The 12316-nt window shown below is 39.5% G+C and overlaps 1 protein-coding gene across 4 annotated transcripts in view; it reads right to left on the minus strand.

Annotated features, from left to right (window-relative positions):
• Positions 1 to 582: 582 nt before the first annotated feature.
• Positions 583 to 12316, minus strand: part of CA10 (carbonic anhydrase 10) — a 326283-nt gene continuing 314549 nt past the window's right edge. For all 4 annotated transcript variants that reach the window (XM_032774517.2, XM_032774516.2, XM_075071834.1 and 1 more), the window contains 3 exons: positions 6518 to 6672; positions 3045 to 3219; positions 583 to 1732 (listed from right to left, as the gene is read on the minus strand). In XM_032774517.2, the coding sequence (XP_032630408.1) occupies positions 1710 to 1732; positions 3045 to 3219; positions 6518 to 6672 (353 nt within the window). In that variant the 3' untranslated portion in view covers positions 583 to 1709. The remainder of the gene's footprint in view (positions 1733 to 3044; positions 3220 to 6517; positions 6673 to 12316) is intronic.

Here is a 12316-nt window from a genome sequence, read left to right on the forward strand (position 1 = left end):
ACTTTGACACTGTAGTGTATATTTTCAATTTAGAATAAGAACATACACACACATGTACAGCTAAGATCATGTTGACTGCCATATAATTGAGTGTAGCTAGGCAATAATGTGTATCTAGCCTATGTATTTATAATGCACCTTTCACCAACTGGGTGCCATGCACACTATAAACAATTACATTCGTTCCATCCACTCCATACTCCTCACCATTCAACCACTTATGATACTTTCTTAAAGTAGCTTTTTTTTTCTTGCTTGTTTGTCTCCAGGAGAAATGCTGCTAGCTGTTCTGCCTTGCTATTGAGAGGAGGTCTGTGTAAAGAGAGAACTTACACTGTGCCCTGACTGCAAAATTGGGCTCATCCAGATCTTTGGTGATACAGAATTCCACACCCCAGCTTCAGCCAACTAAGAACACTTGGCCCCTGATAGTTTCACCTTTGAATCTATCAGCTGCAACATTCCCATTATAATTACAGCTGTCATGCTAGATCACAGAGAGAGGGATGATTCCTGGTTAGTTGAGACCCAACTGATTTGACAACTTTAACATTGGTAATATAAAAAAAATGCACACATGAACTTGTTAAACACATTTATTGAGTTCTTGACAGTAACCAACCACAGTGAATGACCATTATAAACAAGAAAAAAGGCATTAGCTTTAACTTGGTCAGCTCCTGCTACATCTGTAAAGAAATATATCCCTTCTAGCAATTTACAAGGTTGAATTTGTATGTCTCAATAATGGACTCAAATTGGGGAAATGGTAATTTTAAACTAACCCATTTTTCAGTTGCCTTCTGGAGCCTAATTCTTCTTAATGATGAACCATAAAATGGAATTAAAGTTACACTAGCTTTGTTAAATACATTCCTAATTGCCATTAACTCAGTTAAACAGGCTGCAAACAAATAAAGTAAGAAAAGAAAAGAAAAGAAGCCTCAAGTGCTAGAGGCTTATCATTTCAGAAAGGAAAAAAAAACCAAAGCGAGTGTACTAAATTAATTTGTTCAACACATTTATTGAGTTGTTAACAGTAACCAAACACAATGTATGACCTTTGTAAAACAAGAAACAGAAAATGGATCATTTCTGATCTTGGCAAATCCTACTACAGATATGTGACAAAGGGGGATATATTTCAATTTCTTTTACATTCTGCAGTGATATATTTACAATACTTATCTCTCAATGTCTGTCCTTTTTAATTAAATAAACAGAAGGATCATAACTTAGAAATAAGTTTCCTCGACAATCTTCTTGTTCTGTCTTGTCAGTATCCATTAATGATAGGGATATAATGAGAGCTTTCCAAGGATTACTTGGCACACAGAACACAACTCCACTTTGATGCTGTATGGAGCTACCTTTCTTTTTAATTTTTTTTTTCTTTTGAAGGGGAGGAAAGAGAGAATTTCATATGTACAAAGGCTGAAAAGTCTTTCTTTGTGAAGCTAAATTAGTTCAGGTAAACTGTATCAAAATTGTAATCACATTTTACTGTAGTTATTGTCTCTTTTTTAGAACGATCAATCATATGAATGAATTTTTAGTTAAGTTTCCATCTTGGCAGCTCTTTTCTTGCAACACGTTTGCACATACTGTCATGAATCCAAAGAGTGAATGAGGTTGGGTGCATTCTAGATTATGTCAATTCACAGTAGTAGCATTCCACTGAGGTTAGGAGTTTTTCCTGTTTGTCTTAATTACTTGAGGAGCCATTCATTTACTGAAAGAAAAGTAACAACAGTTATACTTTACCAAACACCAAATAGAAAATTGCTGTTTTTAAAAATTAAATGCCTTCAGTGTTTGTATTGTGTAGAAAATAGTTGAGTAATTTCAAAATTATGAATTGAGAATGTGGCTCTTAGTCTTAACACTAGACTAGAGTTGGTCAAAAAATTTTAAATGAAAAATATTTAGTTGAAAATATCTTTTTCAATAGAAAATTATTAAATTTTTTTAAAATTGGAAAATGAAATATTTAGTCATGTTTTTGCCTTTTTTCAGAATTGTTTTTCCTTTCTACCTTGTCCTCCCCCCCCTTCACTCATTTTTCAGTGGAAAAGAGAAAAAAGGCGGGGGGAGGAATATGAACTGAAAAATTTGGGATATCCGAGAAATCATTCCTTTCTGAAACCTGAATTTCCCATTTCAGACCAGCTCTACTATCATCCTTCCTGATATTTTCAAATAGTGTTTTTATCAATTATTTAGTGTGATTCAACTCCACAATGGCACCCGACTGCTCAGTTGAGCTGCTTAAGTATATGTGAAAGCATACCTCCTCACTTTCAATACTATCCCATTTCTACCAATGTTTACTCCCATGATCTCAGTGGAGCCAACACAGCTCTGAGAGAGAGAGAGAGTTGGATGCCATTCTGGATGCAACAGCAGGAACAGAAATTGTTATCTGGGTTTCAAATGCACAGCATCTGCTGATCTTGTGAAAACTAAAGAGAACCCAGCTAGATCATCAGTTTGCAACTGGAAAAATCATAATTATGAAGCGAGAAGATGTGTTCTGGAAATAGCTAAGAGATAATCAGCGTGGAACCTTACATTACTAATTTTATGGAGTTACCTTTCAGAGTAGAAATACATTTTATTTCCTTATAACGTTTCCTTCAATTGTCATATAGCCTATTATTTTACTTTATATCAGAATCTGCAGTGTGGGGCTATTCCTATTACAATTATGTTTTGATTCTCATTTGCACTTGCCATACCTCTTTTGCAAGAAAACAACTTACAGCTACAAATTATCTTATTGTCATAAACTGGGGTGAGATGTTATGATGCTGTGCATCATTGTAAATCTTCTCAGATTTCAGATATTCTAAAGATGCTAGCTGAAATCTGACACTTATAAAAGCGAATGAATATATAAATAGGTGGGATAGGATCTGAATATATGTCCCATTGTACACCGCTACTAACAACATTATGTAAATCAAACAAGGATCCTTAGAGGAAAAGAGCTCTACATAGGTGTAGAAATTATTGTTCTGGAGAGTGCCTTGTGCAAAACCTACCTCTATACTGTAGTTTCTGTGCTCTGTTGTTTGGACAATCTTTACCCTGTAAACTAAAATTGATATTAGTTCGGATACATCGATTGTTGAGAGGCTGGACTGGTCTGAAATTGTCACTCATGCTCAGAAATATCTGTGATGGCTGATTCTGGCTTAGCAGTCGTAACGAATGCATCTGTACAAAACACAAAACAAGGACTTGTAGTATTATTCTTCACTCTAAGTAAACAATATTGAAAACTATTTAGATTAATCATCATATGCAAAGTATTCTAACAATAGTTTTGTGATTTGGCATCTGGGGAGGGTTGACAGAGATTCAGTCTATACTAGGGTGACCAGACAGCAAATGTGAATAATTGGGATGTGGGGGAGGGATAACAGAAGCCTATATAAGAAAAAGACCCCAAAATTGGGACATCTGGTCAGCCTAGTCTATCCTAAACATAGTTTTAGACCTATGGGCAACTGGGATACCTTAAGTAAAGACAAAACTTTTCCTTTTGTGGTCATGATCCTGTTTCTCTAAGCCCCATTGTAAACAAAGCCTCCAGTTTTGTGCAAAATAAATGGAAATAGCACAAGGGAGCTTTGGCTGACCAGGAAGTAAATGGAATCCATTGTACTAGATAGTGGCGGCAGGTGCAGAGAGAGGGAATTTGATGAATGACAAGAGAAAATTGCCCAAAGATGTTATGGTAACTACTCTGGCTTGCTATTGAGAAGACAGCTCTGGGTGAAAGTGCCCAAGTACTGGTTATGACACAGAAATCTGAATGCAGAGACTGACTGGCACCACATCTGTATTTTTAAAGAAGTTAGTGCTTCTGGAAGGCATGGGACTTACAGTCTCGGAGACTGAAATCTTCTCTGTTCACTGAAAGATCTACCTGGGTCAACACCAGTGCAGTCATCCCTACATTGCCGCCCTACTGGGCTTTGGCCCTGACCTGGGACTCCTTTATGGGACAAAAGAACAGGAGTAACTTGTGGCACCTTAGAGACTAACAAATACAGACTAACATGGCTGCTACTCTTGAACCTGTCTTTGTGGGACAGTCTTTACCTATCATGACTACTAAAAGTTGCCAATTGTGAAGGTGGTATTTGTGGGGTGAGCAAATATCCACTAGCAGCTGGACTGCAAACAACCAAACAGCTACAATGTCTTTTGAAGTGGCAATCTAAAGGTTAAAGGGCATTTATCCATTTCCTTCTGGTGGCTACCTCATTAGTTAGAGTAGTGGGAGAGTGGGGGAATCTAATGAGCGTGGAGAGTTTTGAAGAGAACTATACCAGTAGGTGTGTTTTGCATGTTGAAGTGCTGATGACTACAAGGGAAATCTTCGTCTTTCTGAGTATACTGTATAATTAATATGTATTCTATTAAATCAATTTGCAGTATTAATATGGTAGTATGCATCTAACCAGTAAAAGCTGACAAGGAGGAGCTATCATGAGATGATGTCCTTTGAGTACCAGTGTAGGCTATAGAAACATTCTGATCTTCATTTTCTACTAAACAATTTGCATTATTGTTGTAATAATGTAACAAAAATATTTCTTGTAGAAAACATGCATGTTCATTAGGACGTTTAGTATGTATATGTACCCGTTTTCTCTCAACTGTGTCCCCTAAATTACTCTACCCATTTAGAATAGAACAACAAACTGTATTTCCCAAACCCATGCACAGTTGGACAGAATTAATACAATGCAGTTAAAATACATTGCATGCTTTCTATAGCATCTTATTGACAAAGATGACAGGACTTGAAGCCCCAATGTGATTTTTTTTGAGCCCTGATTTCTCATCCTTTATTTCATTCCTTGGACTAGATAACTTCTACTGTGTTAGCTAGAGCTGCTTTACTCTGGGTTGAGGTGAGAAAACGGCTCTAAGATCCGCTTAGGGCTCTTAGGATTCTCACTAATGGAGGATATACGGGGATGAGGTGAATCAATGCATCCCGTGGCTGGCCCCACTAAATTAAATAGGTCCAATGCTGTGTGCCAAAATAGGCTCCCATTTGGCCAATTAAGCGGTCAAGGCAGTATCCGGGGGATAGAAAGGACCAGGCAGAATTTGAGAGAGGGAGACCCAGTGAATCACAGCTGCCTGAGTGAGAGCTGCCAGAGTCAGAAGGTGTTTCCTGCGGGACGGGGAAGGGACTGAAGGCAAGAGGGCAGAAAATGGGGTTCACCAGCTGACCTCTCCAAGCCAGAGAGCAAGGGCTGGAAGGCGAAAGCGAGGAGGAGGGAGCAGAGGGAGATGCCTGCTGACTCTAAGCCAGAGAGCTGATGCTAAGGATCAGAGAGGGCTGAAGGCAGGGGTGCAGCATAAGTGCTTAACCACTGATATCACCAGAGAGCTGGGTCGAGGGGATCACTGAGAGGGCTGGGACAGTGAGGGATGGTCCTCTGACGAGGATAATCTCCTAAAGAGAGGCTGTGGGGGTTCCCACTGGGAAAAGAGGGGTTGCACTCGAGTTGGGAGGGCTGGGGTGGCTGTCCTGCCAAAGGGATAGAAGGGGACCAACAAGAAGCCTAGGTGTGGTAGAAGACACCAGAATATGATGAGGATGCACTCCAAGCAGAGAGGCTGGGTGTGGCATTGGTGGTTTTCCTGCTGGGAAGAATGGGCTTTTAAGGACAACGTGGACTGAGGATGCTGTGGACTATGTTTTGGGATTTTTGTTACAGACTATTAGAACTATGGGATATTATTTAAGCAAGAGAGCCTGAAGTGGAGCTCTTGGGTTACCCTGAGAAGGGAAAGTGCCAGAAGTGCACAGGTAGTGCTGCGGCCTGCTGCCAGAGGGTGCCACCCTTTGATGCCCCATTTCCCAGGCATCCACACTTGAGGATCTGCTGTCTGTGACACTCTCAGGTGGGGGTTGAAAGCAACTGAACTGTGCTGCAAAGACCCTGTTGTTGTGGCTTTTCCACCAAAGTGGTCCCCAGGTGGCCAACACAATGGAATGAATCTAGCTCCTACTGCTTGCTCTCTGCTGCAGCTACCTAACAGTAGCCCTCAATATGTCACTCTGGAACCAAAGGCCTATCTTCCAAATTTTTGACACACGTGCTGGCATCAATCCTGCCGCCTTTTTTCTGCGCCAGACAATGTAGACTGGAGCCTTCCACAAAGGGTCTTTGTCCTGGCTCCAGTCCCACTGCATAAACTGGCTGCCACAATCCCTCATGAGACCGCAATTCTCACTCTTCTAAAGTTCTTAGTCTTTTCTAACCTAGTATAGGAGGGTCCCAATTATGCTTCTGCATGTGGGTATTTTTTGGTTATTCTAGCACCCCCTTGTGTAGAAATTACCAAACAAACATGGTTTAAGATACAGTACTGCACTAAACAAAGGGAGAAACATAATTTCAAATATGATGCTACAAAGATATACATTTAAAATATTTATTCTTCTGATAACATTTACTGGATCCATTATGTTAGTTTTAGTTACCTGCATCCTTGTTATGTAGACAGGCTTGTTCATTATTATCCAACTTGCTGTTTCATAGCAGGGTGGAATGGTCATGGACCCATCATATGTAATGAAACTAGAGGTCTCAGGATAAAGTTCCTCAATATTAAGTCCCTGCAGTAAGTATGCATCATCTAGAGAATAAAGGGGGAAAATGATCTAGATCAAACAATATTTTCACAAGACAAACTTTGTTGCACGTCTCTCTTACTCTACAACCTCAGCCTCAGTTTTACTGAAATAGAAAGTCAAATGAATATACATTGTGCTCTGTACAAATTGATTGTTCAACACATGGACATTAATAGATGTTATGATTTTAATCTAGTAACTTTGCCCTTAGATGCTTGCTCAGAGGTTCTGTTGACTTCACTAGGAGTTTAGCACAAGCATTTGCAATGAGAATTTGGCCTTGTTTTAGGTATTTGGGTTTAAAGCTGGTTGAAATTGTATTTCTTGATTTGGATGCAGCAGTCTTTGGAGAATGTCAACTTACCATATTTTTAAAGTGATGAACAATTTTTGCTCAACAAGACCGTGGGAAGGCCAAGAATGTTAAAGCTTAATTACCCTTGTTTGAGAGAAAAGATTGTTCTGCCTTGTTAAGGTTAATGTCTGATGATAAAGCTGCTCAATGAAGCCTGCTGTCCTTTAGTGGGCACAGTGGGAGTGGATGGAGTATAAACTCAGAAATGCTCAAGTTAGAGGTGAGAAAATATGCTGTAAAGAAACTTACTGGGCTTCCCACTTTTTTCATATCCTCTCTGGTATTAATGAGGTGTCCCTTTGTAGACGACTGCGGAGTGTGGACATGTGCCAGCATATAATTAGAAACGGATATAACTTTTAAGAGTCATCGAAGCTGCTCAGCCTTTGCTATATTGTATGCATTATTGCTGTTACCTAACACTAACCTGCATGCTTTCTGCAAGTCTTTCAAAGGTGTAACACTGATTTTCCAGGATTCTCTGCAGTCATGTCTCCCCTAGCTGGGACTATATAATTCATAATCACCGGTGACAGAGCAGAGACTGGACACACTCACCAGTGGGTTATACAGGAATCAGGTTATCTATTTAAAATCTGTTCAGACTTAATCTTCATTATTTCAGGAAAGATGTCTCAGTGTACTTCCTTGGCTGTGAGAAATCTGAAGTCCCACTCCTTTTTGTACTTGAAGTCAATCTGAATGCAGTTCTATATATCAATTGTGGGGTTTACTAATAGAGTGGAATACATTGTTACTCTCACCTAGGTGACCGAGTCTTTTGACTTTAACATGTTCAACCTCCATTGGCCTAAGACCTGGGATTCTGAATGTGTTTTCAAGCCAAAAAATGTTCCAGATGAAAGTGCTAAACCATTGCTGTTGCATTACTGAGCCAGAATGGTGTTAAATCTTAACAGCTAGAGAAGACTGAATACAGCTAAGCCCTATTAATTAAAAAAAAACAAACACAGCAGTGCAGCAATAATTTTGCTGGAATTAGTGAGCATGGAATGCATTTTTTCATGCTAGTGATTATTTTGTATGAGTCATTACACACCTCTTTTCCCCACATGAACATCCTTCTAATTATTTATAAACCAGAGAGCCTGGTGTGTTCATTCTAAATGGTATGGAATCGGTAAGAATAGATAGTTTCAAGCTCCAAGGGCCAAATTCTCTTACTGACATCCATATTAACTTCAATGGGTTTGCAACGGTTTAAACGAGAGCAGAATTTTCTCTGATATGTCTACCAGGAGACTAAAAGCCAACCTAAGAAATTAGTGAAAATCTGGGATGTTGATAATTTATGGCTTTTTTGGGTCACATCTCTTTTCTTTCACCTGCTCTACTATGGATGGGCACTACGAAAATTAGGGTAGAAGCAATAGAGCAAGGTATCACATGGAAGACATGCAGTCAACTTCATTGTTGGTATAAATGCAGGAAACTCTACTTGTTTCAGTGAATTGTCTCTGTTTATGCCAGTGGTGAATTTAGCCTATTATTCTTAATGTGGATTTTTAACCTAAGTGGCCCTGTTCAGTCCCCTCAGACAGGGCAGGCCTGAGGGATGTAACAAATGACGGTACTGAGCCATTGTGGGGGCACCCCCACTCTAGTGCGAGCTCTGGCAGACCCTCTGGGAACACAAGAAGAGCCTGGCTGATGATGTAATACCCTTGGGGAGAATGCAGCAGTTACTCACCTCTCCGGTGTAGAATTGTAGGGACTAGACCTGGCCCCCTTCGCATAGGGCAGAACTAGCTGTAGAGTCATTGCATTTCCTCAGTGCAAGGACTCCCTCTGTGATACACCTCTGAATGGGGACCAGAAGATCCCTGGCCTTTCTGCCTCCCTTGTGTACCTATGCAGGAGTCAAGCACCATTTATTCCCTAAATCATTTGCAATGTATCTCCTGGTGTGCTTCTCTTTCACTCTTACATCTGTTTGCTTACTGTGATATAATGCAATCAGTAAGTACCATTTGGGTTACTAATAACTCCACAGATTTGAACTGCAGTTATAAAATATTAGTGCTCTGCATATCCCATCCAAGAAATAAACAACAGAGCTTTAACTGGAAGTCACAAGGCTGAGATTAGCAGGAGCAACCAACTGAGCATGTGACGATTAGGTTTAGACCATCAAAAACCAGGCACAGAGGTGAGTAGGAATATGGAGTTTCTATACAGAGTGGAAGTAAGAGCCTAAACACTCCAGCACAGATGAAGCCTGACCTGGGTGACACCCTGAATTCATTTAAACAGGATTAGAAGTGAGCTGTCTACCAGGTTGTTGGGCCCGGGGGGGGGGAAAAAACTTGGGGTTTGAGTCTGATGCAAAGCTGATTGAAGTCAATGGAAAGACTCCCACTGGCTTTACTGGCCTCTGGATCAGGCCCCATATTACCTTGTTTGAGTCTGAGGGCCCCGCAAGATGTAATCTGATTCTTTGGGGCTGATGAGTATTCAGCTGATCTGAGAGCTATTTGCCCACATTGATGTTTAGAATAAATTTATGTTTAAGTTGAGGTCTATTTTTAGCACTTGAGACACTGAGCAATGGAGCCACACTGGGATGAACCGGGTCCACTGCATCTGTTTTCAGCTAGAGCACGTTTATGGCAAGAAAGTGAACCTTGCATACTACAGACCCTTTAAATAGCAATTCATGGGAATGACAGAAGAGGTAGAGTTTCTTTTACCATCTTAATGTGACCCTGGGAAAGGGTAATGAAGAGGCGGAAAAAAATATTGTAGCTGGGTCCTTATTTAGTCCAAACTCATACTGAAAATAGGCAGACTCCACTGAGAAAAGCCTATAGGATGTGGCACCTTTTTACCAACCTTTGTCTTAACCACCACTATCTTTTCCCACCCACTCCCTTTTTTCCATATCTTAGTCAAGTTTTTTTCTAGTAGAACTGTAATCTTGCGTTTTCAATAGTAATAGACTGCCACCCTTTAATGTGATGTCTTTTTTAAATGTATGATTTCTATTGAAGGTATAAACTTCATAATATTAAAAGTTATTCTGGGTGAGGCTTCTCTGCATCCTTTGTCAATATCCTTCTTCAATAACTGTTTTCAGATTTTGCTAAACTCTAAGCATCACTCCTATCTGCAATCCACATTCTGTTTATCTTGAACTGCCTATGTCTCAGGATAATTTCTGAACTCGTGAACTTTTCTCTACACAAATTATATTTCATTAGCTTTCACATTAATTTACATAAAGGTCTCGACTCTGACAGTTTTCTTTACGGATGTTGAAATTCTCATTCTTTTCTCTGCATTTGTTAACTGATTTTCCTAATTCCCCCCCCCCACTTCATAGCAAGAACCACACATAACAAAATTAGCACTCTTTAAGAAACTACTTAAGCCACATACTTTCCTTTATGAAATTAAAAATGCAACATGCTAAAATGGTGGAACCTAATTCCAGTGCTGTCAGTGGCAAATTCCCATTGACTTCAGTGGGAGCAAGACTGGGCTTCTGAGTCTGGATAATTAGGGTTCAAATACATAGAGTAGTTTTTAAACACTATATTCTCTGTAAAATATCACTATCACATTGCATCTTCTAGGTTCATAATATGGAATCATAAGTGGTTCCAAGTTTTAATTCTAGCTCTGCGTGTCTTCACCTGTTGCCTTGGACCAATTACTTATGTCCAGATTGAGAAAAGTGGCCTCTAATTTTGGATGCCCATCTTTAGACACCGAGGACCTGATTTTCAGAGATGCCGAGCATCCATAGCTCCCACCGCTTATGCCTGGAGCTTTGAGAGCTCAACACTTCTGATAGTCAGGTCCTTGATGTCTAAAGTTGGGCATCCAAAAATGGAAGCCTCTGAAATTTGAGACTATGTCCATAAATATGGCTATAAATTCTCTTGGCCGAATCTGAGATTGGGATACTTATTCGTATGTTTCCCTGTGAGGCAGTTAAGTGTTAAGCATTAAATTTAAGGAAGTAAGTCCAAAATTCAACATCTTTTGCCTTTCAGATGGCTTCTTGGCAGCAATTCTGGTGCAACACATGAATCCCAAATTTCTGCACAGATTCCTTGGAAGCTAAAATGCTGGTTTTATCCAACATTAAGAGAAGTGTGGGCTCCTCTACCAGCAAAAGCTTAAACCAACGTGGCATATTTCAGTTTTAAAAAATAATATTGCTGTTTTAAAATAAAAGAAAACCACCTTCAGCCCCTCAGTTGCCTTACTTTAAACATGAATATTAAAGCAATTTTTCTTTAGAGATATTCATATAGTTCCTGACTAAGTCTATTTAAAAGAACAGTCATTTCAACTTGCTCAAATCTAATTCTTTGTGCTGAGCCACTGGCAGAAGAATAAAACAGGCATTTAAAATCTACTTTGGAATTCCAAGGGGGCAGGGGGGAGTTACGTCCATTTTAACCATTAATATTTTCTTACATTTCAAATTCCCCTTTTTGACACATTTTGTCCTTGGGCTTATTATGTAACAGACTAAACATCTCTTACTGTGTTTTTAATCATTGCTTGAACTGCCCTACTTACTGTGCCTGACTTTGGACCCAATCTATACTTGTCATTCTGGCCATGCTCTCGCTGAAGTAATTGAGACTGGCCATTTTGTTAAGAGTACACCGAGTATTCACTGAGGATCCCTAAAACACAAGTTTAAAAAAATCCCAGCTGTTAAATGCAGTATAGAAATCCTTGTAATAGATGAAGTAAAATTATTTTTTCAGCAACGACACTATAATCCATCACCCAAGGCAACTTTAGAATTACTTTCAATAACTTTTTCACATTCTCAGTTTGCACTAAAACCACTTCTACTCAATACTTGTTACTGCGGAAAGTAAGCTCAATGTACTGCAGTGGCACACTGTGTGTATCTATTTAGGGCTTGATTTTAACAGGTATGTGGGTCAATGTTAACCATAATTAAAATTTTAAAATGGGTCCAATAACATTTGACTATGAAATCTAAAACTACCTACATTTTGCATTTTCACCTTAATGCCTAAATTCATGGCTCATCTCATGACCTAAATTCAGTGTGATTGGAACAGATTTCATAGTTCAAGGTTTGGTTTAAAAGAAAAGGAAAAACAATAAATGAAAGGTTAAAGAACATGTATCTACACTCCAGACAGAAGCAGGTTCCCTCCCATAGATTTGGGTGGGTGGAGTATTTTGCGGGACAGAGGAGGAAGAGCTCCCTCTGTGGCATAGTCCAGATGTCTGTCTGGCCCCTAAAGGGCACTTTGCTGGCCTAGGAATCTATA

This window comes from Chelonoidis abingdonii, chromosome 13 (genome assembly GCF_003597395.2).
Source record: "Chelonoidis abingdonii isolate Lonesome George chromosome 13, CheloAbing_2.0, whole genome shotgun sequence".
Lineage (NCBI taxonomy): Eukaryota > Metazoa > Chordata > Testudines > Testudinidae > Chelonoidis > Chelonoidis abingdonii.